Source organism: Cololabis saira, chromosome 10, assembly GCF_033807715.1.
Source record: "Cololabis saira isolate AMF1-May2022 chromosome 10, fColSai1.1, whole genome shotgun sequence".
Classification (NCBI taxonomy): Eukaryota; Metazoa; Chordata; class Actinopteri; order Beloniformes; family Belonidae; genus Cololabis; species Cololabis saira.
In genome coordinates, this window is record NC_084596.1 from 22,380,747 (window position 1) to 22,408,074 (window position 27,328).

Below are 27,328 nucleotides of genomic sequence, written 5' to 3' on the forward strand. Positions count from 1 at the left end.
GTGAGCTGGACTGCTGATCCCGTCATAGTTGTGTTTATTAACTTAAGTGTTTTTGTTTATCTTCTTATTGGTCTACTGCTGCATCCACATTGCTGGATCGTTATGACATGCTTCTCGACAACCGAAAACAAGGCCCTTCTAAATTTCCCAGTTGAATGACCAGAGCGCACGTGTGAAGTTTAGTTTCACAGTGGGGCATTTCTGTGTGGGAAAGATCAGAAGGTCTTGGATTTCTGGTAATGAGAAATTATTTAAGAGTGTCTATTATTTTACTTTTCTTCTGCATCTCTCCCTCTCTTCCTCTCGTACTAACCCCCCCCCCACACACACACACACACACACACACACACACACACACACACACACACAGACGCTCCCCTCGGTCGTAAATTCCCGAGCCATTCTGAGATCACACACACACACACACACACATGCAGACACGCACACACACACCCACATGCAGACACGCACACACGCACACACACACTAGTCACACCCCACACAGATGACTGGAACTTTTGCATTGTATAATTTCTGTCCCTGTTTACGTAGTGTGCCATCAGAATTATTTGGGGTGTTGCGTTTATCATCTTTTGACACCTGTATGTAAATAAATTCTGATTGATTTCTGAGTGGTTTCTGTTGTTTCATGCAGTTTGGTCACAATTGATTTGTTTGACAGAGCCTAGTGCTCGAATCTCACCCTTCAATTACTGTATTAGGCATAAATCATAATGAGACTGATTTTCTGCTGTGTAGTTATCAAATTTCCCCCGGAGTAAGGCATCGGGGGTGGTGCCCCGAGAATTATTATCATTTTGATAATTCAAATTGATAAATAGTCCACTTTATTAATTATTAATAATTCTTTAATAGAATTATCATTAGCCTTCGATAACTGGACAGCCAAGCTACCCGAGACGCACAACATAAATGGTGCCCCAGCGTGAGGCTCTCGAAACGATATTTGTGACCAAGTTGTATGAAAGAACAGAACATTAATTTTGATCGGGAAAGAAAATATTTTTATTTTTCTTCCCCTCTCATTATCTGATTCCTACGGTTATTTTAAGTTGTTCTAATGGCAACCTCGCTTCACTAAGGGTTGGTCGCTTTAAGTTTATTAACTTGAACTTTTATTTTTATCACTACTTTTATTAATCTGTTTGATTAATTTTCCTCTGCAACCTTGCTTCACTGAAGTTAATGGTTGGTTTTGTTTCAAGTTCTTTAAATTCTATTAATAGAACTTTGTCGGGATTACCCCATGTGAGTTATTCTTTCGGATTAATTTCTATCGTGTTTTTTAAATTGAATCTTTAATTTGGGTGGCATTTAAATTTCAATCCACCTTATTGATTCTTTTATTTTTCTTTTGCTTGCAAGGTTATCTCGATTCCTTTTATGATAACCAAGAACCCAACTGCTTTCAGGCACATATCAGAGTCTCTCATGCTTCATTTATTGTCTCATTCCTCCTAATCTGGGTGATAACGTGAATCTACTTCATTACTGAGTGTTAATCTCTTGGCAGAGTCGCAAGCGAAACACTGGTGTCCGGTTCGTGAACTGCGCGTGGTGTACAGGGCAGGAAACTCATCGCATTTGGACGCAGAGCCAGCAGAGGTGACCAGAGGTTGACTAGAAGGACCATCAGGCAAGTTCCGTTTGAATAGGAAGCTTTTCGCCAGGTTCCCTTCAGTCCCGGGTCCCCTGGCCAGACGCGCGATGACTAGCCCAGGTAACCACGAAGGGGGGGCCGAGGCTTCCCCCAGCGTCACTTTTACCGACACTCAAGAAGTAATTGCACGCATTATGGAAATACCCAGAGATGAGCTGAGCATAATAAATAACTATGACCTCCAGACCTGCGAAGGGAGGATAGCAGAGCTCACTAGCTTCGCCAAGAAACCGTATAAAAAAGCCCGTGTAGCCAACGTTCCGGGTAAACTGGCGTTGCTATGGCAACGTAAGGCAGAACTCCATGCGGGGGAAAACAAACACAGGTGGCGACAAAAATACGAGGGGGAAGTGTTGGCGCACTGCGATGCGCAGGAAGAGATTGAACGCTTGAAAAGCCTGTTAAGAGAGGCTCAAGCACGAATCCGAGAAACTAGTCGATGCACCTCAGAGGAGGTGAATAACGTCCATAATTATGAACGTAACGCTGGTGATAGGACACAGGAGTTGATCTCTTTAATTAAGAATTCTTCCAGAGAAGCATTCTTCTCTGATGTGCTTAGTTGCAAAACCCAGCTCCAGTCACATAAGTTCAGCCACGTGGAGGAACGCCATGAAAAGTCATGGCTGCTCCGTGAGCACGCACTTAGCCTCCGGGAGAAGGCAGTAAGCCTCTATGAGCAGTCGCTTAGTCTCCGCCAGCAGTCGCTGGACTTTCGTCAGCAGTCACTGGACTCCTGTAACGGGTCCACTCGAAGCTCCGAGAAAATGGAGCCACGATGGGTTGAAAACAAGCATGTGAACCGCGAGCCAAGGCTCGAATCAGAAATTAAAGTAGATCAACTCTCCCGTGTCCCGATCATTAACAATTTGCAGCGGTGTGATGAAAGGCGTGACCAATCTCACACTGACCCACGGCCAGCAGGGGGCCAGGGAAAGGATCCAGCAGGTAACCTGCTTATCCCGTCTGAGCCCAGGGGGACAGCCAGTAGCCCAAACGCTACTGACACCGTTCCAGACCTTATCACCTGGGATGAAATGAAAGTGCAGCCACCGAGGTGCAAAATGAGGAAAGGGGGGTCAGACTTAAAGCGTGCCCCCCCGTTCACCCTCAGGCCCACTGCTCCGCATGTTCAAGATGAGGTGCTGAGCCCGAAATGCGGCCAGCCTCATAATCTGAAGGCCGTAAATCCAAATTTCCGGGAACCTTTCCCTGATGGACAAAAACTTGTGTCAGGTGGTTTAAACCCCCCCTCCGACCTACCTGTCCCACACAAGACGAGAACTAATTATTATTCTCGGCACAGGGACCAGGTGTATCAGGAATGTTCTGGTGGACCAGACGACCCTGGCCCGCCGCATAGACAAGGCTTGCGTCTCCGTGACCTTGAGTCCCTGGCCAATGACATAGAACACTTTGACCCGGATGATTCAGGGTCAAATATTGAGAATTATCTCGATGAGGTTCAGGATTGCCTCCGAGATTTACCTCATGCATCCTCTGGCGAGAAGGTAAAGCTTCTTTGGAAAACCACAGCCAGGAGCGTTCGTGTTTTCATAAGATCCCTTCCCGCTAAAACCAGAGACTGCTATGAAGCACTCCGTCAGGCTTTGCTAGAGGAGTATTGTTCTGAAACCGACTGGGCTTCAGCTACTCTGGCTGCTTCTTCAATTAAGCACCAGGAGTCAGAAACCCCCAAAGATTATTACTGGCGTCTGAGAGCTGCGTTTTTCCAGGGACGCAACACTCCCGGTTTGGAGAATGATCGTCATTTTAAGTCTCTATTCCTACATAACCTCCATGAAAGCGTGCGATGTAAGGTAACTCTTTACTGCAGCGGGAGGCAAGATCTCAAAATGCGAGAAATCCGCGGGTACGCTGAGCTGGCGTGGGAAACACAGAGACGTCCCACCGTAGATTCTGAGAACGGTGCACAGAGTGACCGAGAGGTGCTCCACCCCGGGGCTGACGCCCGAGGGGTACAGCCAAGGGTACAGCCCAAGAAACGGCGCAGACGTCGTAGATCAACAGGCCAGGGGGGTGCCATATATACCCTGTTGGCCAGAGCACTGAACGAGCTGCATGAATCGTCTGCAGCTGACTGACAACTTCTGACCCAGAAGTGCAAATCCCCCCTACCCTGAAAAAGGGGGGGGCAGGGATCTTGGAGTGTTAGGGAAGTAAATCTCAGGCCTACACTCACAATTTTATTTCATTTGTTCTGTTTTGTTTTTCCGGGTTTAGCAATTAATCACAGAGTGATTAAATTGTTAGGGAACAATACTTTCTTCTTCCGTTACCCGAGGTCGGTTCTGTTACAGGACGGACCCCCTCCGATCCGTTTCCTTCCTCAGCACCGCTCTGCCAAGGGATTAACACGTGGTGAACACCCACTGAGCCTGGTCTGCTTTTGGCAGTTACGTATCGAGGGTCCGTAACCTAACTAACCTCCCTTCTTTTTATCTTTATCTACCTCATTCTGCTAGTAATGACACTGAACTGCATAATCGAATCCCTTATCGTTTCTATATGTTTTATGTTTTATGTTTATTGTTATGTTTTATACCCTAGTCTCATATAGCATAGCGTATTTCCGTCTGCCCAGACATGCCTCACCTCTGCCCAGACAAAGCCTCCAGCGCTATGCTAACCTCTGAACTTTTAAGTACTGTGCCCCTCTGCCAACCAGGACTGCATCACATGGACTGTTGCACTGTTGGTAGATTTGACAACCAGACCCTGCATTCCCGCCGTCAAATCTAAGGGGGGATGTTGGACTACCGTCCATATGATTATGAATTCATGACATATGTGAGTGGGTGAACATTTCTCTTGGACCAGTAAACCTAAAGACTTAAAGTTTCATGATCCCTGCCTCATGGTGAGTTTACGACACCTCCAGCGTGGTCTGGAGAACAACGGAAAACCCCCATGGACACCAGGGTTTACATATGTGACCCTCTTGGTGATAAGGCACCACACTTTGATTGGACAAGGACCCCAAGCTGCAGGAAGGGGTATCAACTTCCTGTGCGCAGCTATAAAAGAGGAGACCCCCCTCCCTCCTCCCTCTTCTCTCTTTTCTGCTTCTTCCTTCTCCCCCACAGGTCTCTGTAACACCCGGGAGCCAGCCAAGGGCCGGCTTTCTCCTTCGTGAACGAAGGAGCGTCCGTTTTGCAGCGCTGCACGAGCGACCCACGCAGTTCCGAGCCCAGAAAGCCGAACTAGGGACCCTGCATTGCCTCGACGTGAACGCGACGCCGATCCGAAGTTGAAGGAAGCCAAGTGCTGTGCCCAGCTGCTATCCCCTCATCTGCAGCAAGGACACAGGAGGGAGTGATAGCCGCTTTATCAGGATCCCCTGCTGAGCGTAAACACCCAGCTGTTCCCCGAGGAACGCTGACCGACCACCCTTTTTTTCTTCAACTGCAAAGATTCACGTGAGAGGCTGGTTTTGGTGTCTGGGCAGAGAAAACTTTAAAATACACTTTAAAAGTTAGTTTACGCTGTGAGCTGGACTGCTGATCCCGTCATAGTTGTGTTTATTAACTTAAGTGTTTTTGTTTATCTTCTTATTGGTCTACTGCTGCATCCACATTGCTGGATCGTTATGACATGCTTCTCGACAACCGAAAACAAGGCCCTTCTAAATTTCCCAGTTGAATGACCAGAGCGCACGTGTGAAGTTTAGTTTCACAGTGGGGCATTTCTGTGTGGGAAAGATCAGAAGGTCTTGGATTTCTGGTAATGAGAAATTATTTAAGAGTGTCTATTATTTTACTTTTCTTCTGCATCTCTCCCTCTCTTCCTCTCGTACTAACCCCCCCCCCACACACACACACACACACACACACACACACACACACACACACACACAGACGCTCCCCTCGGTCGTAAATTCCCGAGCCATTCTGAGATCACACACACACACACACACACATGCAGACACGCACACACACACCCACATGCAGACACGCACACACGCACACACACACTAGTCACACCCCACACAGATGACTGGAACTTTTGCATTGTATAATTTCTGTCCCTGTTTACGTAGTGTGCCATCAGAATTATTTGGGGTGTTGCGTTTATCATCTTTTGACACCTGTATGTAAATAAATTCTGATTGATTTCTGAGTGGTTTCTGTTGTTTCATGCAGTTTGGTCACAATTGATTTGTTTGACAGAGCCTAGTGCTCGAATCTCACCCTTCAATTACTGTATTAGGCATAAATCATAATGAGACTGATTTTCTGCTGTGTAGTTATCAAATTTCCCCCGGAGTAAGGCATCGGGGGTGGTGCCCCGAGAATTATTATCATTTTGATAATTCAAATTGATAAATAGTCCACTTTATTAATTATTAATAATTCTTTAATAGAATTATCATTAGCCTTCGATAACTGGACAGCCAAGCTACCCGAGACGCACAACACTCTTTTGAGTGTGATTGTGTGCAGTACTTATCCTAGTGTCTTACCTGCTGTACAGGGCGGTGACGGTACTCATTTGGGAGAATCGAGGAGGAGATATGGCAAAAAACCCAAACAGCTACCCAGAATGAGAGACAGAGGAGTGAATTTCCATCAGAAAAACAACTCAAACCTCATAAGTTGGTTCAAGTGTCCCCAATTTTGTGGATTTTATTTGTTCAAGGTGTCATTTTTAAAAATCTGTTACACACGTTAACGTGTATCATCCTGTGATTAATAACACAAATAACTGTCTGGTGCAGAAGGGATGAAGGTGGGAAATTATCTTATACAGCCTTTGTATGAGTTGCTGTGACATTTCTGAGGTTTGAGTAGTTTCAGACGGTACGACCCTCACTCTGTCTGTTTAATGCAGCTCCTCATCAGAATCTCTCCTTTTTTTCCAAACTGTGACTTCCTGCAACTCCTGTCTGTTGCAGGAGGTCACATTGACTTACAGGGGAGTAAGTCGCCTGCTTCACACTGGTTCCCCCTTAAAACAAAAGAAGGTTCAATACCTACAAGACGTCTTGAATACTGCATGATTTCAGCCTGACATCCTCTATTTCTGTTCCTTCCAGAAGACGAGCTGCCGTTCGGCTTCCCCAGCATAGACATGGGTCCGCAGCTGAAGGTGGTGGAGCGGACGAAGACGGCCACCATGCTATGCGCTGCCAGCGGCATCCCCGACCCGGACATCTCCTGGTTCAAGGACTTCCTGCCCGTGGACCCCAGCGTCAGCCAGGGGCGCATCAAACAGCTTCGATCAGGTAAGAGATCTTAGTTTTAATCTGACTGTTTTAGTGGCCAATAACTGAACAAACAGTGCATCCCAGGCTTAGCTTTGGGATCAGGTAAATCCCAGTTGCTCTAAATTTGGTGATTATCGTGTTTTAATTATGATTGAGGGATTACAAGCTGTTCTCCTTGTATCTACATCCTTTGGGAGTGTAAAACCTTTTTAAAGCCAATTTCATTAAAAGGATAATTGTGTTACCCTTAAGCCAGAAAAAAATGCATCCTTTTTTTTCTAATATTTAGGATTACAGGACAATATCAGACAAATTTATCTCTTTATTGTTTATCACGAATGTTAATTAAAAAAAAAACCTCATCAGCATGTTGTCAAAGATGACGTATACATGTTACTCAACCGTAATGCAAATATTTAATTCCCTGATACATAATTAAATGCTTAATGTTATATATCTAACTCCTATTAATAACAAATCACGTGCCTTCATTTTGGAATCCCTTTTTCTCTCGTCCTCTCAAGACAGCTGGAATTGTATTAAGGGAGCCGAGTGGGTTGTTTTTGTTTGTCTTATTTAAGGTGTAGGGTTCAATTCCTTTGCAAGAGACGGTAGGAAATGTAGTAGGGGACCTTTTCTGCTGACAGATGAAAGGATGAATACAAAGAAAACACATCCCATGCTAAAGACGGTTTATTCAGCTCTGTTTGTTCTCCTCTGCATAGTGATGCAGTGCCTCGTGGAGCAGGCAGACATGTCTTTTCACAGCCATTCTCACTCAGACATCCTCAGGGAGAACGAAAGTGATGGTGAGGCGAAACCATTTTGTTGTTGCTTCATCCATAATTCTCTGCGCCCCTGCGTCCTGCCAGCTCAAATATCTCCCTCGTTGTCAGCCAGTGTCTTCCCCCGATCACTAGCGGTCTTTGTCAACTGCAGGTCCGTGCCTGTGTTTACGTCTTCAAGATTATTCTCTATCATCTCATTTATGTTCTTCAGCTAAAAACCTCCCAAAAAAGACCAGCCGGTTCAATCTCCTTCTGGATTTCCTTAGACTTTAGAGCTCGACCAGCTACAAGCCTGTTTGACTTATTTTCTCTTGATCTGGGATTTTGTTGTCCTGATGCAACTCAGGCCCCGTTTACACGGAGTAAAAACGGAGGCGTTTTCATGCGTTTTGGCCGTTCGTTTACAGGAAAACGGAGGTCAAAGTCACCAAAAACGATCATTTCTGAAAACGCCGACCAAAGTGGAGATTTTCAAAAACTCCGTTTTCACGTTTGCGTCTAAACAGAGGAAAACGGAGGAAAACGGAGGAGATTTAGGCTCAGAACGTCACAGAAACGTCACCAGCATCATTTGTGCGACCTGTGTTTACAATTTGTTTGGCCACCGTCAATATTTTCTTGTATTTTATATTCTAAAGTCACACTTAAAAAGTAAGACCCCGTCCACACGTAGCCGGGTATTTTTAAAACCGAATATTTCCCCCCCTCCCTTTATAAAATAATTTGTATCCACATTACATCGTTTTAAAAAAAAAAACCCTTCCACACATAACCGAAGATCTGCTTTTTCGACCACATTCATAAGCATTCTAAACCTGTATATCTTCTGCGGCTCCTTCTCTGTAAGCCGCAGTTAACGAGCCCGACTCCCCCCGTGTTCCGGCCGCCACGGAGCTGCCGCGTTAATATCTTAATATCTTCGGTTTAGCAGATACCCGGCTACGTGTGGACGGGGTCTAACTCCACTTCTCTGTCACTCCAAACGAAAGACTCTCGTTCAGTCTTGGAAGTAACTGGCAGTCAAGGCTGATTTATGGTTCCGCGTTACACCAACGCAGAGCCTACGGCGTAGGGTACGCGGCGATGCGCTCCGTACTGCCCCCTGCAGGTTTGGCTGCTCATAGCACCTAAACAGCGTTTTCATGCAGCTTCGTGTAAACAAGGATATTTTTTGAAAACGTAGAGGGGGAAATATCCGTTTTTGTAAATACCCGGCTACGTGTAAACGTGGCCTCAGTGGTTTTCCAAACCTGCATATTGCACCTTTAATATATTCCTTACAGTTTAGCACTTGCTTCTTTTTTACACATTTGTACTTTTCTAATGCAGCTTATTGACTGCAACCCTACACATAAACTCAAGTTTAATTTTCTTCCAATGGCCATGATGTGTGGAAATGGGGGTTGCCAGTGTGATGTATATACTGTAGAATACCTACCGTGTAATTACCTCTGAGCAAACAGTTGTGGCTGTGGGCGGGATGTGGAAACATCTTTACTGCTGCATGGATGCACGTAGAATAACGTCTCAGAGCACTGATATATGGACTTTAGTCCATTAGGAGGAGCAAACCCATAATTAGTAATTAGTATGTTATTATTTAAGGTTAACACTAGATACAAATAATTCCCATTGTTTTCCATTATTAACAAAGCTGCAGTATCTGCAGTCATGGATTTTGAACCACTTTCTTCCTTTGTTACTTTCTTTTTCAGCATCATTAATACAGAAAAACAAACACTTTTGCTTGCAGACTTATTACTTTAGGTTTTATAATATTTACCTGGAGAAGTTTCCGCTGGTGCGCCCTGAGTTGTGTTGGTCCTTTGTAAAGTGTCACACGGGCATTAACAGTGATTCACTGGTACACTCTGTTAGGCCGCATATCACATCAATGAAACAGTAGCAAGACAAATGGCTCTGTGAGATTCATCTGAGGCTTTAATAGGATTTAAAATCACCAAAACCACCACAAACCTGAACAACAAAATGTACTGCATAATGAACCGAACACTGCAGTGAAATGACTTTAAGGAAATCAATTACACATGAGCCGGGCACAAAATAGCTCTGAAATGTGTTATGGATGAAACAGCACTTTAAAGGTGAGATGTTTAATGATGGCACTTGTGAGCAATGCCTCCGATTCAGTGGAAGGCAGCCAGGGATCCACGATCAGGGCTTTCTCTCTGTCCTCTCTCTTCTGTCTGTTTGCTCGAAGAAATAATTTTATGTCCCATATGGGTCAAGATGAAAAACGATATGGTGAATGATTGCACTCACATCTCACAAAGGAAGACTTTTAGCCATCTCATAGCCCTTAACTATCCATCATCTGTGGGGGGTTTCTCATGCAGGTAACTGTCCAGAGCCAATGAACCATGTGCTAACACATCTGATAGCTACACGCACACACACACACCGACACTTAATCAATTCCCAGGGACAGAAACATATGGCGCAGTGTAAAGCTGAACTTTTCTGACATCGTTATACCTCAACCAGGCATCCATTTATTTCTCCGAGCCATCTGCTAAACCCGTTTATATCGTTCGTTAGGAGTACCATTACAAGATATCTGTGTACCCCTCAAAACCGCAGCTAAGTACCGGAAAGTTTATCGCTCTTAACATCCTTCTTAGACCCATGGCCTGACAGATGGCATGCAGACGTTCTCTCCTGGATAATGGATGTATCGTCTTTGTGAGGAACCGTGATGTGATCAAAGGTTATGGTAATGAGAATGGTCACACACTGGCGAATGCGCTGTGTCCTGCATCCTTTAATACTGCGTCCATGAGGTGTGTTTTTTGGCCTTTGCTGCTGCTCTGTCTGGCTGTTAGTCAGCAGGAAATCTCAACAACAGACTCCAGGAGATTTATTAGAGAGAAACTACAACCCTGGTCAAAGCGCAAGGGATGCATTTGGACCAGTGGCTTTTTTAGTTCTTAAAAGCTCTTAAAGCAATTAGCTCCTGCCATGATACATATCCACAAACATTTAGTGAAGATTAGACTTGGATCTCTGTTCTTTAAATAACACAGAGCGCCCACTTGCATCTAATTGTTATCCACTTGATTAAAATCACCTTCAAATGAAGAGATAATCTCATATTCTCAGCACCTTTTGTCACACGCAGATGTGTAATATTGGATCATTTTCCTCAACAGATGCATTTGGCTCGTGTGTTTAATTAAGTTTCCTCTCAAAACGGCACCAATCTATCTGAGTTGTTTGCTGTTGATGTCCAGCTTCCAGTCAGGTTATTTTTCTCTTTGGGGGAGACGGGAGCCCAGGTGAGCTCTTTGACCTAGATGTTCTGGCAGCGGTATCAGGTTAGCGGTATCGGTGATCATCTGATTAGCCGAATCCCAGCGCAGCAGTCACTGTACACCATCCATGATTTCACAGCAGCTCAATTTACTTAAGTCACATCTCATTCTGGGTCCAGCCGCCGCCACCAGACACGCCAACCCAGATACTTGCCCATTTCCTTTTTCCTGTTTTTTGGGGGGGCTTTTCTGTAACTTTCTCTTTGGTTCTTCCATGACACTGGTTCATTTCCAGCTTTCTGTCTAAACTCTTTGTTTATTTATGTGCTTGCTGACCTTCACGTATATCCACTAAACCCCTCTCTCTTCTCCATGTAGGATAATTGCATGTTTTGCATAAAAAGATTTAACTTGCAAATCTTAAATTTTGGCTGATAGTTTGCCATTTGAGCTGCCCCCATCTGCCAGATGAGTTGCGGTGTTTAAAGCTCCACCTGTGTGAGCTCACCTCTCCTCTGCCTTCTCTTTTCCTTGCATCTCCACCTGCCTGTACCGTTTTCAGGAGGAGCGATTTACCCTGTAGCGCGGATAATTTATGCCTGTTTATTTCCTAACTCTGCCCTGTACCACGGGGGAAATGAGAGAAGGAAAGAATGAGACGAAAAAGCAGGGCGCACCAGCCGTTTTCTTTTCATGTAACTGCAGAGGAGTGGAGTGGATGGATGACAGCATCAACAAATACGCTCAGATGCACAAAACACCTTGTGCTCCAGCTGAGAGTAACACGTTTATACTTTCTCTCCTATAAATTTTAAAAACCATATTGTTTGCACGATTCCATCATCAGCTGTTATGAGTGGACTTTTGTTAGTGTTCAGAAATGCACTCGTAGATGCAGAAACGGCTTGTCTGTGTGCATCAGTGTTGCTGAAATTCAACACTGAAATTGCAAACTTCATTACAAAGCCATGAAAAGTATCGATGTTCTATACTACTTTGGGTAACAGAAAAAAAAGCCACAACACTGAGGGCATAAAATGCTCGTTAGTTTGTTTTTTCTTTTGTTGGTGGAAAAGGAATAATATAACAAGGCAATGAAAATGCTAAACTGGTGATTATCTTGTGTTAGCACTGCGTTGTTGCTACGGGTACAAATGTCCTTCACATTCCATCTTTGGTCAAGTGTTTTTTTTCCAACAACAACCCTATTGATACTTGTCTAATCAGACTTAGACAGGCAAGTGCACAGATGAATATTAATCCAGAGTTTTAGAGCTCATTTTTGATTTCCGGATGCCGTTGTCAAGGTGATCAGTCCAAATGCCTTAGAGGCAAAGTAGTCTTACTGCTAAGCCAGTTCAAAGGAATAATATAGTGACTGAAGTTGTTAAATCCATGCAGATGAATTATGACAGGAGTATGTATGTTCTCTTTAAAGTCCCCACACTCGTTTTTCAAAAAAATTGTTACTTTACCTTGCAAAACACTGGAGTTGCTGCACTACTATAGTCTACTGTGGCATTTAATATAGATCTGAACCCTTACCTCAGATTTCCTAATCAATAGATGTTTGTCGATTTAGATAATTGAAAATATGTGTAACCTATTTCATGTGCATATACTTTATTTATGTGACAGAGCCACATCGGGCCCCTTCTCCATCCTTCTGTGTCCCCAGCTCTGTAGTAGCCTTTTTATTCAATCTCTTCTGCATTTATATAGCCTCTTTTTAACATTAGCTATTCCTTGCAAAGCTCTTTACAATTCAGCAAGTCAAGGTTTTTTTCTATATTACCTGCCATTCTCGTTGCACACTGATGTACTAACAATGAATAAAATACTCTCACACCAAAGCAAAAAATATCAATCACTCGTGGAAGTGACGGTTCTCTAAAAGCACCGTTCAATCACTGCATGCGACCGGAGCAAAGGTGTGATTGTGTGGTTTGGAAATCGGACTTCTCCTGGTTTTTTCCAGCATCTCCAACCCAACCTTAAATGCACCAACACAGAAGGAAGAGCAACTGAGAAGAAGCGTCTGCTTCTGAGATAGTAGCACTGAACTCACACATATGGCTGATATAAGTGCACAACTACTGCAGAAAATCATTATGAATTATTCAAATGTTCAGAGCTGTAATGTATGAAAAAATATATGTTTTTCATAGATTCTGTGTTTTCCAGAAGGGATTACTCGAATAATAGAAATGCATTGTATCGCAGTGGAAGCACTGCTCCTGTGATAAGGAATAGACACCAAAACACCAGGAACACCCACAGTCAAGGGAACCAAAGCTCCGCTGGGTTCAGTATCAACTGCACATAGTGCCAAATATACCAAAATGAAGTTGGCTTGATTATCTAAGTTGGTTAAAAGGATCAATAGCAACAAGCTACACACACATGAATTGACGACTACATATATTATAAAATCATAAAATATGACGTATTAAAAACATTCTACATAATCATGATGTAATGTAATAAAAATATGATGTACAAAGATTATTTATACTGCTTTTCTACTTTTTTAAATTCAGGATTTGTGTTTAAATTTCTCACATACTGGTATTCTTCTGCGGAAAATAATTCTGAGGTTTTTTTTCCCCAGCATTCATAGTTAAAAAAAGAAATCTGTCAGGAAGTAAAGCTCACTATATGCTGCATCTCTCTACATCTCTTACAAGCCGGATGCCTTTTATCCATCTCACAGAGGAGTTGATATTAAAAAATTGATTTCTGCGAGCAAATTCGAGAGAATCGCTCTGTGTGTATGCATGTGCGCATGTTTTTAAACGCACTCGTGTGCACTATACGTGCCTTCCAGCACAATCTGGGTATGTCATGGACATTTTGTATTGTGTCTGGTTTCCACTCCATGCGATGCAGCAGAGTGTAAAGCACGATTCTGTGCTTCCTCCTCAGGCTCCGTGTCAAAGTCAGTTTCCGGTGACATGAATGTGACCGAGCAGACTGAAAGAGCCAAAAAAAAAGAAGAAAGAAAGAAATTGTTCCGAAGATGCTACAGGAGAAAAAGGCACAGCAGTGAAAACAGCCCCCTGTGCAACAAAAGATACCTGATGCATGCGTGTGTAATTATAGTACGTTCAGTGAGACACACAGTGTTTATCACAGCAGGCGTCAGGTAGGAGGATAAGAACTGAAGAAACAAAGGCAAAAGAGCATCATCAGGTCGTTGCTTCGGGGTAAAGCTGCTGCCAGTTTACTGCCAAGATAGTAAAAGGCTTTCTTCATGGCAGCAGAGTGCCGACTCCAGGAATCACTCGCTACAGAGGTACACAACTGTCATCCAAGTTTAAAAAAAGACTTGTTTTTTGACTGGCAAACTTTTTGCAAGGAATCCTTCATCTGTGGAAACGTCATTGTTTTACAAAAGGATGGGAGCTGTGCTTGGGTGCTAGACAAAATGTACAGCTCTTACTTAAAATGTGACCTCTGGTATACGAGAGTATGAGCTGTTCAGGCAGTGTTTGATTTGCAACCGTTGGATGATTTAAAAAAACAAAACAGGGAGGGTCAGACTGCATCAGAAACGCAGATGGGGGACGTTTTTTAACAACACACACAATATAAAATGCACTTATTCTTGTATCTCTTGCAGGAGCACTCCAGATAGAGAACAGCGAGGAAACAGACCAAGGGAAGTACGAGTGCGTGGCCACCAACTCTCAAGGCGTGCGCTACTCCTCTCCTGCAAACCTTTATGTGCGAGGTAGGACCTGAACACACACGCACAGACAAATGCACTGAAATGACTACACTTAAGCTGCTCTAGGTATGATTTATGAAGCTACCTCTTTTTCCATGACTGTTCTTAAACAAGTATTACTAACCCATCCATTGTCTACAATATATGTTGACCTTGTTTGGTATTTCTCACAACCACCTTTAACAAGTCCACATTAAACCTTGGTGGGATCTCACGCGGTATGGTTGAATCAAAAGTGAGCACTCACCTCGGTTTAACTGCATGGAAGTGTCACTGATCTGTCTGCTAAAGTGGTTTCTGTGCCAGAGGCAGATAAAGATGCTCTGATTTGATTCGATTGATAATTGGAACGAAATTGGCTTCGCGGCACAGTTGTGCACACGCATAATCCCTGTTTATTAGCTGAATCGGACCTCTGTCTGCGGGTGCCGGTGTCTCACTGGCACCGGCTGGTGCGCCCAAGGCCACACCCAATGTTCAGATTTACAAGTTGAGATTCTGTGTAAACGTGGGATATCAGAGTAGTATATGTGGTGCGTGACTGCTGCAGTGAAGCAAGTGGCTTTGCGCTGGCCGTTTTTATTCTCTCTGTGTTTCCTCGTTCTCTCTCTCCCCCCCCCCCTTCACGTCATTGTGTTCCGCATCAACCCCCTTCCATCCCTCAGAGCTTCGAGAAGGTTGGTGCGCTCTTTCTTTTCTTTTGTTACTCCTTTGTTTCAGAAAGCGTCAGTCATTGAAACAGAGGGAAACAAAAAAGGGAAAAAGTACTGGAGTAGCTTTGAAGTGAAACAATTAAAAGCTGTATCCAAACTGAAGAGAGCAAAGCTGCTGCGATGAAGAAGTGATCTGCCTACGCAGCAGAGTGCATTCACTGCATTGTGAGGCCTTGTGTGCAGAACCCTTGGTATTGCCTTCACTCCCCGATCAATGTTTTTCTGCATGGTATGATCTTGTTGTCATGGAGACCCAAGAATTGGAAGATTAAAAAGAGGCAATGTTTGCATGGAAGGAGTGAGAGAGAAAGAGAAAGGAGCACCGCTTGCATGTCTGCTGATTGACATGTCTGCAGAAGCACGTCAACATGTGTTCACGCTTATTGATATGCTCGAAATGTGATATTATTGAACTTGCTGTCTTTCCATGGCTTGCAGCTCCTTCTTTTTTCCCCTTTTTTTTTTTTGTTGTGGTTTTGTTCCTGCTCCCATGTTGTCATGTCTGCTCCCGTTGATGCACCGAGTCAGGAAGTTGCACTTGCAGTCGAGCTTGTACGTGCTATTTTTGTTCTGAAGTTTTGTGTTCGCTTTGCCAGAGAGGCGTCACCTGTCGGGCTGAGTTCATTACTCAAACTCAGGATGACGAGCATAATCACGATGACTATGACGGGTAGTTGCTCAATTTAATTCAAATATGACTTGCATACCACGGTGTAATAGTGCTTCAGGGTACAGGAGGAGTTCGGCTGCTCAAATGTCCTGACCACCCTCCACGTGCTGTGTCTTTTTAATGTTTTGAACGCATCACAGGGCTGGACTGCAGGCAAGCCAGTTTTGAAGCAGAATGTGTTTGACGCTCTTGTTCTCAGATACTGAAGGCCTTGCCTGAAAAAGGCATCGTCTGGACAGCAGCATATGTTGCAGCAAACTGTATACAGTGCATTGTTCAGCTTTAATGGGGCCTTCGCAGATGTTCAAGGCACTCCCATACCATCATGCATGCTGGCTTTTCAACTGTGCACTTTAAATAAACCAGATGGTTCCTCTACTTTGCAGCCTGGCGGATGAGGCGTCCGTGATCTCCCGAAAGATTTTAAAATTTTGATTCGACAGGAGAGTTTTTCATTTAGCGTCAGTCGATGGTTTTCTGGGGTGTTCCAGTGTGCGCAGGGATTTCCACTAATAAAGTTATCCCATTTTAGTTTTTTTCTTTTGCATAAAACAGTGCTGCCTAGCAATTCAGGTGTCACATTTTTCCAGATTCTCTGAATATGTCACTGATTGTATTGTATACCGCGGATGATGACACCACCAAACTCTTTGTAGTTTTTTAATAAGAAATGCCTCCCACGCTGTTTTTTCCCTCCTCTTCTTTTCTGACAGTCTCAGCCTCCCTCAGTCTGTTGTGAAGTTGTTTAGCCGGTTGTTTCTTGGTCTCACTATGGTTTTACGCTCCTTTCGTACCCGTCTCAACTTCTTTGAAAGGTGCTGCTGCCATCAAATTCAAAATAAGTTTGATATTTAAAGGATTGGGTTGAAATGATGTCATCCATCTTTCCTTTAACACAACATCCTGACTTTTGTGGGAACAATTTGTAAATACCCCTCGACTGATATGTACACATGATGTGTTGCTCAGTCCAAGACTTACCGTAGAGTATCTTTATTTTTGTTGTGTTTAGGCGAGTATTTTACTGAAAGGATCTGGATACTGCCCAGACACTAGATTGTAATATGGTTCATCATGCATTCCTCGGCTTTTACTGTCTCCACCAGACACTTCTATTGATTGACGTTTCAAATTGATTTCATCCATTGTAATTTTTTTGATATCGAGGGGCAATAATTGTTTTCATCTCATTAAAGTGCCCGGTGAAAGGGTTGTCCTTGAGATGGACGGGATGGCGCTGAGTAAATGTCAGCTATAGATCAGTGCACGGATACAGTGGTAATCCTGATGGCTGTGCCAAGGTCCTCTCAGCCGGTAGCCTCCAGACTCCCTGCAGAGGACAGGGCTAATGATAGCTCTTCTAATAAAGATTGAAGGTCCTACTGCTTACAAACCATTGATAAAAAATGAAGGAAATGAAGCAGCCAGCTCAATTTTACTTTAAGCTAGAGGCTCTTTGAGCATGTGAGGGATTATCCCTTGTTATAAGCTCACTTTATTCTAAAGCACTCACCTGCGTCTCTGCAGCAGATTCTTCGTCTTTTGTCTCCAGACTTGACTTTAGAAATCCTCAGAAGCTGACTTCATGTTTCAGGTGAATGCTTTTGTCATCACCTTCATCCTGTTACTCGAATTAATCCATAATGAGCTGAAAATATGTTTGTTTGTTTGTTTTTTGTTTGCTATTTTTATTTTCGCATAAATTCTAAGTAAATAACAAATGTTGTCATGCTGCTTTGCAACTGCTGCGTCTGTCATACGCATGAAGCTGTTGGCCCGCCTGCCTGTCTGTCCCCAGCATGCGTCGATGAGGAGATGCCTGCCCAATCATGTCTGTTTTCTAACAGATCTACCTGTTTTTTGTCTCTTTGTCTCTTTTTTCTCTTCAATTTCTGTATCCAATTCTGGGTATTTTTAGGTTGTTTGTATTTTATTTTTGTCTAGTTTATTCCAAATGCTTTGAATTAAATCTGTTAATCATAAATTGATAGTGACACCATAGTGACAATTGATATTTGATCTGCTGAAATCATGGAAAAATGTTCATTTCTATCCGATTGTCCCTAGATTCTTTGAGTAGGGGCTGTGACCCGTGATGTAACTCATTAAGGAGTGGAGGTTATGCAGTAAATTTACACGTATTTGTTTGTTTATTTATTTGATTTTCCTTTTTCATGTGATTCTTGTTTTAATTATTATTTGTTGTTTTTTCTTAGTCTTGTTTTTAGTACACATATACGGTAAATTTCCTAGGACTGACTTTTTCAGAAATGTTTCTCCTCTTTGACTGCCTTCCCTTTCACTCTCTCCTCTCATCCACACACGTTTGTCCATCTTTTCTTTCTTTCTTTCTATCTTTCTTCCCTTCCTGTTTTCTTTGTTGTGACCCTCGGGTACCCGCCTCCTCTCTGTTCCTTCAGCATCCGATTTCTACTAGATTTTTTAGTTTGTTCATTTTGTTTCTTACTTTTGAAGCGCCTACTTTCTGAATGGGCCTGACTTTGGTATATAGCCTTGTTTTTAAATAGATCCATGTGTTTTCTTCTTCCTCGCTCCTCTTTTCTTCCCCCTCTCCCCTCCTTCCCCACAACCCTCTTCTAATCCTCTCTTTATCTTCACTTCCCTGTCTGTTCCCCTCCTTACCTTCCCCTTTTTCTCTTCTTCCTCTGCATTCTGTCTGCACCCTGATGTGTAGGAGCGACAGACACATGTACATAAGTTTATTAACTTATAAACATGCACATACTACCTCACATATCTCTCTTTTTGCTCGCACTTTCCCGTTTTGCCTCTTTCATGTTGTCTTGGTGTTTTTTACTTAATGTGTCCAATGATCACTCTGTAAATGCCACAACACCTTTTTGGACCTCTTGACCCACTCCTGTCCACATTTCCAATTCATTTGCTTACACACTGTATCAGTTATGAATCCTCTGTATTGTACAGTATCTTGTTGTACAATGTGGCTGTCCTTTGCTACATTGCCTGTCATTGTCTGGAAGAGACGCAGAGCTTCCTCTCCCTCTCTGTCCTTCTGTCTTTCCCCACTTTTACTCGGTTTCTATCCCTCTATCTGCCTCTCAGTGTGTCCGCTCCCGTCTCGCCTCTCTCCGTCTCCCTCTCAGTTCTTCGTTCTCTTCTTTGTGTTTCTCCACCATTTTATCCCTCTTGAGTCGCCCAGGCATGCAAGTGACCTATGAGTTCAGTCTCTCGATGCATCTCCCCCCTAATATGTAGTCTACTGAGCTCTGACAGATTCAGTATTGGATATAACTTGCCAGTTTGCTTGTTCTTTGCACGGGGGACACAAATAGCAGGCAGGGCCTATTGATCTGCCCCTGAGATGCATACACTCCCCCCCGCTGCACAGTCACCTCAAGTCACAGAAATCTCAAAGAAGTAAAGTTTCTTTATGAAATCTCAGAGAAACTTTAGCTCGCTTAGTCATTCCTTACAGGGGGCATAAAACAGTAACAATATCACTAAAAAGAAAAAAAAACTTGAATCCTGAAGTCTGTTTTTTTTTCCTCCATGAATTGGTCGTTCTGTTTTATAAGAGGAGAAGCTGACTATAGGTGTCATGTCCTGGTTGCAATGGTACTCAAGAGTTTGTCACAATATTATTTTTGTAGACAGCTCACACTGAATGGTTGAGCTCAACACAAGATCTGTGTCTTTTTTGTTGGAATCATCAATACCATAAAGTAATTGGGACTAAACTTGAATTATCCCTTTGTAATTTTCTGTAAAAACCCTGAAGTTCATTCTCCCCCTGTTACCTCTCCTCTCTTTCTCTTTCTTTCTCTTCCTTTTTATCTCTCCTGCCTTCAATCTCTGTCTCAATCTTTCTCCTGCTCTCTGCTTTGCTCTCTCTTTTGCTCTCTCTCTTATTCTCCTCCCCTTCCCCCCCCTTCCTTCTCTCCACCTTTCTTATCCTCACTCCCTTCCCCACTTTTCTCCTCCTCTACCTAACCCCTTTAACGTCCGTCCCCACCCCTTCCTCTCTCCCCCAACTCTCCTCCTTTCCCAGTGCGCCGCGTGCCCCCGCGCTTCTCTATCCTCCCCTCCAACCATGAGATCATGCCCGGAGGAAGCGTCAACATCACCTGCGTGGCCGTGGGTTCACCCATGCCTTACGTCAAGTGGATGCTGGGCACCGAGGACCTGACCCCCGAGGACGAGATGCCTATTGGACGGAACGTGCTTGAGCTCAATGGTGTCCGGGAGTCTGCAAACTACACATGTGTGGCCATGAGTAGCCTGGGTATCATTGAGGCCACAGCTCAGGTCTTAGTCAAGAGTAAGGAAGCCACTTATCAGTACAGACGCTTGATTATTTTCACTTCTGCAGCTCGGTGAATGGGAAAATGGGCTTTGCAGAAATATATCACCTTGTTCACATTTTCAAATCCCTCTTTTTAAGGATGGAAATGTTAAATCTCCAAGAAATACATTTTATTGAATAAGTTCCATTTGTTTCTGAGCCTTTTGCAAGAGCAGGCCCAGAAAAACGTGATAGGTTAGCTCTACAGGCCTGAGAAAGAATTTGATAAATGAATGCAAAATACATCAAGTTTAATAGAAAGGTAATATAATAATATTTTGCTGGAAGTAAAAGTATTTTAGGTTCCATTCAGATACTTACAATTTTGAATTTAAAAAAAAAAAATCACTGGCCTGGCCATTTTGAAAAGTTTGGAAAATTTCATGTAATAAAGTATTAAATAAACACTTTATTATTTTAGTCACTCCTTCTAAGAACTCCCATAAGATACTCCTGGCATTTAGTAAGTTACACAAAGCAATGATGCTTTTAAATTGTTCTGTCTCAAGGTTCCTGCAGAGATGTCAGGACAAAAGCCCACACAGCGTCTGTCTGCAGCCCAGTTCACTGTCTGTACACTTCCTCCTCAGCCAGGCATTTGTATCGTCTGCAGTATGCGGTTTTAAATTGTCTTGCTAAAAAATGCATGGACGTTCCTGGAACAGATGTTGTCTGGAAGGCAGGTTATAGTGCTCTTAATTGTCAGTGGACATTTCTGCATTCTTACTGCCGCCACAGAAGGCCGGTTGCATCATAACTGGTGGGAGTTAGTTAGTGTGCACGACAGATTTAAAAACCATAAGAAATTATAATTAATTATATTAGATTTTGATTAGGGGTCTTAAATGCGATTAGTACGGCATCCCCTTGTTTTCAGTGGCCAGTGAATATATAAAGAGAAAAAAAAGAACTGAACAATAATCATAAATGTGGGATTTAGATACTTGCCTCAAACCAGAAAGCAAAATGCACAGAGCACTAACTTGCTATGATATAATGAGCGTATTAATGAAATGTGCATAGTGACTGCGTAATTATCAGATATATAAGATAAAAAAAAACAATATAATAATTCATATTAAAAAGTATAATCCTGTTGATCTGCTGCCTTTCTAATCCTCAGCTTTACCAAAGCCTCCTGGTACACCCATCGTCACGGAAACCACAGCCACAAGCGTTACCATCACCTGGGACTCTGGCAACCCTGACCCCGTCTCTTACTACATCATTCAGTACCGAGCCAAAGGGCCGGACAGCAAGTACGAGACGGTGGACAGCATCACCACCACCCGCTACAGCATCGGTGGGCTGTACCCCAACACCGAGTACGAAATCAGAGTGTCAGCCTTCAACAGCATCGGCCAGGGACCCCCGTCCGCCCGCGTGGAGGCTCGCACGGGGGAGCAGGCCCCCGCCAGCCCTCCACGGAACGTCCAGGCACACGTCATTTCAGAAAACACCGTGATGGTACGTTGGGAGGAACCAGAGGAGCCCAATGGACAGGTGAGTTGAGGACGGATGCAGAGTTTATTCAGTACGGCCTAGGGGTGTAACAATATATCGTGCCACGAAATTTCGCGATACAAAAATGTCACAAAACTTGTCGTGGGGGTGACAAAGTGTATCGCGATATTGGGTTATTAATATTAATCTATTGTGTTGACTAGAAACGTGCATCCGACCGCGACCGCGGCCGGACCGCGGCCGGACCGCGCGGACCAAAATCTTCCTCCGCTCAGAAGAAACTAGTCCCGTTTTGCAGTCCCGTTTTGAGGTCTGAACCTTTACTTATGTAAGTCTGGTGTAGAGTTAAGCCTTACCTTATTAAATTAAACCTTTTTGGGGTCATGAGTAGGATAAACACAGAGACAACTTCTGCTAAGTTCCAGTGTACTTCAATGTCCGCTCAACAGCGTAGGATTTTAGAACATCAACACAGCACCTAGTGCTGTATCACTCCGCCCAATCTAAAACAGACTAATCACTACAGATAAACTGACTAGTGTCATTATAGTCCCTGATTTACATCAGAATATAAAGAATATATTTATAAAATAATGAACCCTGAATTAGCAAAATAACCTTCTTAACAAAAATATATCTCCTCTTACACTTATAAGGTGAGCATGAATCAATCTTTTTTATGATGTAAAATTGTATGTATTTATTTACTTGTATTTATTTATTTAATTTTAGTTGTTAAATTTCTGGAAAAGAAAAAAGTCAAATCATACATGAGAAAAACTATTCAGTTTGTGGCAAAATATTTTTACTTGTCTGAAACTGAAGATGTATAATGCAAACCTGACATTTACTTTTAGTTCAGTTTGTGGAAAATGGTTGGCCTGGCTTTCTCTTTAAAACTTAAACAGTTATAAAGCATTACAAACTGTAACAATAGGGCAAATGCACAGCATTGTTTTGTATTTTGTGTCTTTCAAATAAAAGACCATTTTTTCCAGTCATATGTTCCTCATTCAAGGTTGTTAAAAAAATACTGCTATAATATCGTATCGTTATCGTGACCTCAATATCGTGTATCGTACCGTATCGTGAGATTAGTGTATCGTTACACCCCTAGTACGGCCGTAAAAAGCCATACACATATAAAACAATATGAGAACATGTCTTCTTGACCAACACATTTCACATTGATGCTGTGTTGAAACTGCACCCAGTCCCACGTGAAGTTGAAACCACAAAAAAATCATTAAACTGCTGCAAGGAGCTTTATTACAGTGTACAGGTTCATTTGCAGGAGTCATGTCCTGGCAGGGATTTTTTGTCCTTAAACTCCCTTACTACTTTCTCTGCTCTCTAAAGAAAGAAAGGGTAATTGGACTGTCCATCGTTAATTGAGAGCTCTCCCTATTAGGGCTTAATTCCTTTTCCAAGCCTATCTAACCACACAGCAGGTTCATAAAGGCACCAAGCTGAATTGAGTGCATATGGGGATTATGTATGAAAAGAATAACAACAGAAGAGTTGGGGGGGAGCTGGAGGTTTAAGAGGCTGCCATGGCAGAGGGATTATATAAACTCCGACCAATCTACTGTATAACTAAAAGTCTTTTGGAGGAGCATTGTGATTACGTCTGAACGGTGGCCTGTGTGGCCATCTGGACTGAAGTAAACCACACGATGACCTCGGTTTGTCCAAACCCCGGTTGTGTTAAAACATAGTTTATGGATTACCATGGCTTTAATGTGGGATTAAGTGGAAGACAAAATGATAGAACCCACTCCCCGATGACCATCAAATCAGGTCCCAGTGCACAAAGAAAAAAAAAAAGCAGTAACTCTCTGATCTATTCTAGGTGAAAGGCTATCGAGTTTACTACACCATGGACCCGTCCCGGTCTATAAATGAGTGGCAGATCCATAATGTCCAAGACAGCGTGATCACTACCATCCAGAACCTTGTGACCTCAGAGACCTACACCATCCAGGTCCTGGCCTTCACCTCTGTCGGGGACGGACCCTTCTCAGACCCCGTCCATGTCAAAGTCCTGCGTGGAGGTTAGTGCGTGCATGCAGCATCAACATCATTCCACAAAAAGCTGGGACCTCATCCTTGCATGATTGTCCTTCTCGTGATGCACCAGGGCTGTAACTTCTTTGGCGTGAGTGCTTTTTAGCAGAACTGTGCAGATTTACGAAACGCAAACAGGGATTAACAGCTGAAACTGTCCCTCATACCTCGTTGCTGCTCATGTCGCTGTGACAGCTGCTGTGCAGCAGCTGCTTTTATAGGATCACAAACAGATGACAGCTTCAAATGTGTGATGGTATTACTGGTTTGATTTTCTGTACAGCTCGAGGTATTCCCGTACCAAGACTGTAACGGATCTCACATTTCCTGGCACATAAATGAAGAGTATACCTTTACACTGCACAATTTAGGCCACGTTTACACGTAGCCGGGTATTTACAAAAACGGATATTTTCCCCTCTACGTTTTCAAAAATATCCTCGTTTACACGGACCCGCATGAAAACGCTCTTAACGTCATGCCAGCCAATCAGAATCCTGGAAAAAACATCAACAAATGACACGTGTAACTTCCAGTTAAGGCTGATTTATGGTTCCGCGTTACACCAACGCAGAACCTACGGCGTAGGGTACGCGGCGACGCACACCGTACGGCGCGCATTTAACGCGGGACCATAATTCAGGCTTTACTTCCAAGACGGAACGAGAGTCTGAGAGAATTTAAAACAGGTAAAATAAAAGAAAATATTGACGGTGGCCAGACAAATTGTAAACACAGGTCGCACTCATGACGCTGCTGGTGACGTTTCTGTCGCATAATGTGTCGTAAATCTCCGTTTTCCTCCGTTTTTTTCTGTTTAGACGCAAACGTGAAAACAGAGTTTTTGAAAATCTCCACTTTGGATAGTTTTTGGGGGCTTTGACCTCCGTTTTCGTGTAAACGAACGGCCAAAACGCATGAAAACGCCTCCGTTTTTGCCCCCTGTAAACGGGCCCTAAGTCCCGTGGTTTTTAATCTACTGTGGCGTTTCTTTGGTGTCCTTTCTATTATAATGTTAATGATGTTGATACAGTTTACCTTTAAAATTCAAATGCAGCTTGCAATTTAGGAATCCGAGTGATTTATAACAAGAACACGCAAGGAATTTTTAAAAGTTTGTAAATGCACTGTGATGACATTTAGACCTGTTTTATTAACTGAAGTTTGTATCCCAGCAGTTGTGTACCAGGAAAAGTTGCTTATATGTGTGTAACTGTAAAAAATATGGATGCGCCAAGGTGTTTGATATTCGAGAACCTAATACAGAAGCACATGACAGACCACAGCACTATGATTATGAGCCCGTCAAGCTTCAGAGGCCGGAAAGGTAATGAGGAGAAATGATAGTAATCACAGAGAAATGAGTTAATGGTGTGAGAACTAGTGAGCCAGTGTGCCGGTGGGTTACTAACAATTCCTGACAATTTCACGTAACTAAGCTAAATGTGCTGTTTTAAATCCACAGTATCAAACAGACTCCAAGCTGTAGGATCACCTGATAAAAGCATGGGGGGAGGGGGTCAAGAGCAAAATAAAAGACAACCAATTAAATCAGAAAAGCTGGCTTTCCTTGCCAGTGCACATTTCCAGTTTCTGTCGAGAGGGATGTCTCAGCTCCCCATCACCTTCCATCCCCCCAATCACGTACACGCAGAAAGTTAACCGCTATCTGCCGTCAATCTCACATGGTTCTGGCTTTCACATCACATCTGAGGCTCCAGCAAATCTCTAGGTACACAATCCCCTTTCAAAATGAGCACTACATAACATTTCGTTTCATCACGGAGGCGTTTACCATCTCTCCACCTGCATGATCTGCACCCGCCAAGGAAAGCTAGCTCCACTGAGTCTGGAGATCTGAGGGCTGAAGTTTGTGTTGCCCAAACTAATGTTATCCTCAAATAAAAATCCCAAATGGACCCACGGATTTTATCGCAGTGAATAAAACTCCCTATCTCCTATACCTTACCAAGTGACACGAGGCTGCTGCCTCATGTTATATAACATGTTGCTTTGGTGAGGAAAAATGGTTCGAGTTTTTCAAGCAAGCAATGCTGCCTTTTCTTGTGAATTGTTCTACTTATCTCTCGTTAAGTACATCACATGGAACAAAATATTTGCAAAATATTAGTTGTACACAGTACTCGAGTTGTAAAAAAAAAATCAGGGGGGATGGTGTATTTTATCATATGGGGACAGATAATTTGTGCTGATTACAAATAATATAATATATTACAAATAATAGCACTGACCAAAACACCTGCAGAAATACTGCAGGAATGACATAGCAGCAGTTAAATGCAGCCTTCTGTAAGCTTTAAATATCCACTGGGCTTACATCAAATACATCAAAACACAACAATAAAAAACAGTTTTATGAACTTATCAATATGACTCTGTCCTAAAGTAAAATGGATCACTGCAAATACTCAAAATCTTAACAAGAATATTTGTCTTATTTCTAGTTAAAATGTCTCATTTTAGTAAAACAATCTCATTACACTTAAAACAAGACTCATCACTGGAAAAAACAACAATTTTCAGTAGATTTTCACTTAAAATAAGTAGAAAAATCTGCCAGTGGAACAAGATTTTTTTGCTTGTAATGAGAAGATAAATCTTGTCCCACTGGCAGATTGTTCTACTTATTTCAAGTGAAAATGTACTTGAAACAGGTGAAAATTGTCAAATAAGTCATTTTTCTGGTGTTATTTTTCTGGTGATGACTCTGAATGTTGAAATAGCAGTAAAACCACATTCATTGATGAAATGACATAAGGGATGGAAAGGGGGGGGGGGTGGCAGTTTTACAGGGGGGATGATTTGGACCGCTTTTATTTCAAGGGGGATGCCATCCCCCCTCATCCCCCCTCAACTCCAGTACTGGTTGTACAGTTTGGGAATTACACCAATTTAAAAAAGCGGTTAAAAGGAGGGAATTTTACGTGCAATTACCTGATTTCCATGACGTACCCTCCACTATCTTAAATCACTTCATCTTAGTCTTTAAGACAAAAATCTACAAGACAGCGAGTCTGAGAGTGCAGATAAGTCAGACTGACTACTGACTGCTGTTTGTCCGTCTTCTTCAGTACCGGGCCAGCCAGGCAAATTTAAAGTTGGTCGTGTGACGGACACCAGCATCGAGATGACCTGGGAACCCGCGTACACCAAGGAGAAAATAGTCAACTACGAGCTGCTCTACAAGCCCGTCAAGTTTGGCAGTTTGGTAAGCCCTCTTTGTTTGTGCAGCTGAGTGGATTTCTTCACATGGCAGAGGTATAATTGGAGGGATAAAAGAAGAAATTTAAGATGAACCCGGTGTCCAGCACCTCTGTGTATCGTGGTGACAAGTCTCATCCCTGTGTCTTGAGCTCTTCGTTAGCAGTTTC

The 27,328-nt window shown here is 43.0% G+C and overlaps 1 protein-coding gene across 18 annotated transcripts in view; it reads left to right on the plus strand.

Annotated features, from left to right (window-relative positions):
- LOC133452609 (receptor-type tyrosine-protein phosphatase S-like) overlaps nucleotides 1-27,328 on the plus strand; it is an 81,846-nt gene that overhangs the window by 31,063 nt on the left and 23,455 nt on the right. For 10 of the 18 annotated variants that reach the window (XM_061732045.1, XM_061732046.1, XM_061732048.1 and 7 more), the window contains 7 exons: nucleotides 6,738-6,926; nucleotides 14,591-14,701; nucleotides 18,777-18,791; nucleotides 20,112-20,381; nucleotides 21,529-21,908; nucleotides 23,722-23,923; nucleotides 27,029-27,165. In XM_061732045.1, coding sequence (XP_061588029.1) covers nucleotides 6,738-6,926; nucleotides 14,591-14,701; nucleotides 18,777-18,791; nucleotides 20,112-20,381; nucleotides 21,529-21,908; nucleotides 23,722-23,923; nucleotides 27,029-27,165 — 1,304 coding nt within the window. The remainder of the gene's footprint in view (nucleotides 1-6,737; nucleotides 6,927-14,590; nucleotides 14,702-18,776; nucleotides 18,792-20,111; nucleotides 20,382-21,528; nucleotides 21,909-23,721; nucleotides 23,924-27,028; nucleotides 27,166-27,328) is intronic. The other 8 variants (XM_061732049.1, XM_061732052.1, XM_061732061.1 and 5 more) reach the window with 2 other exon arrangements.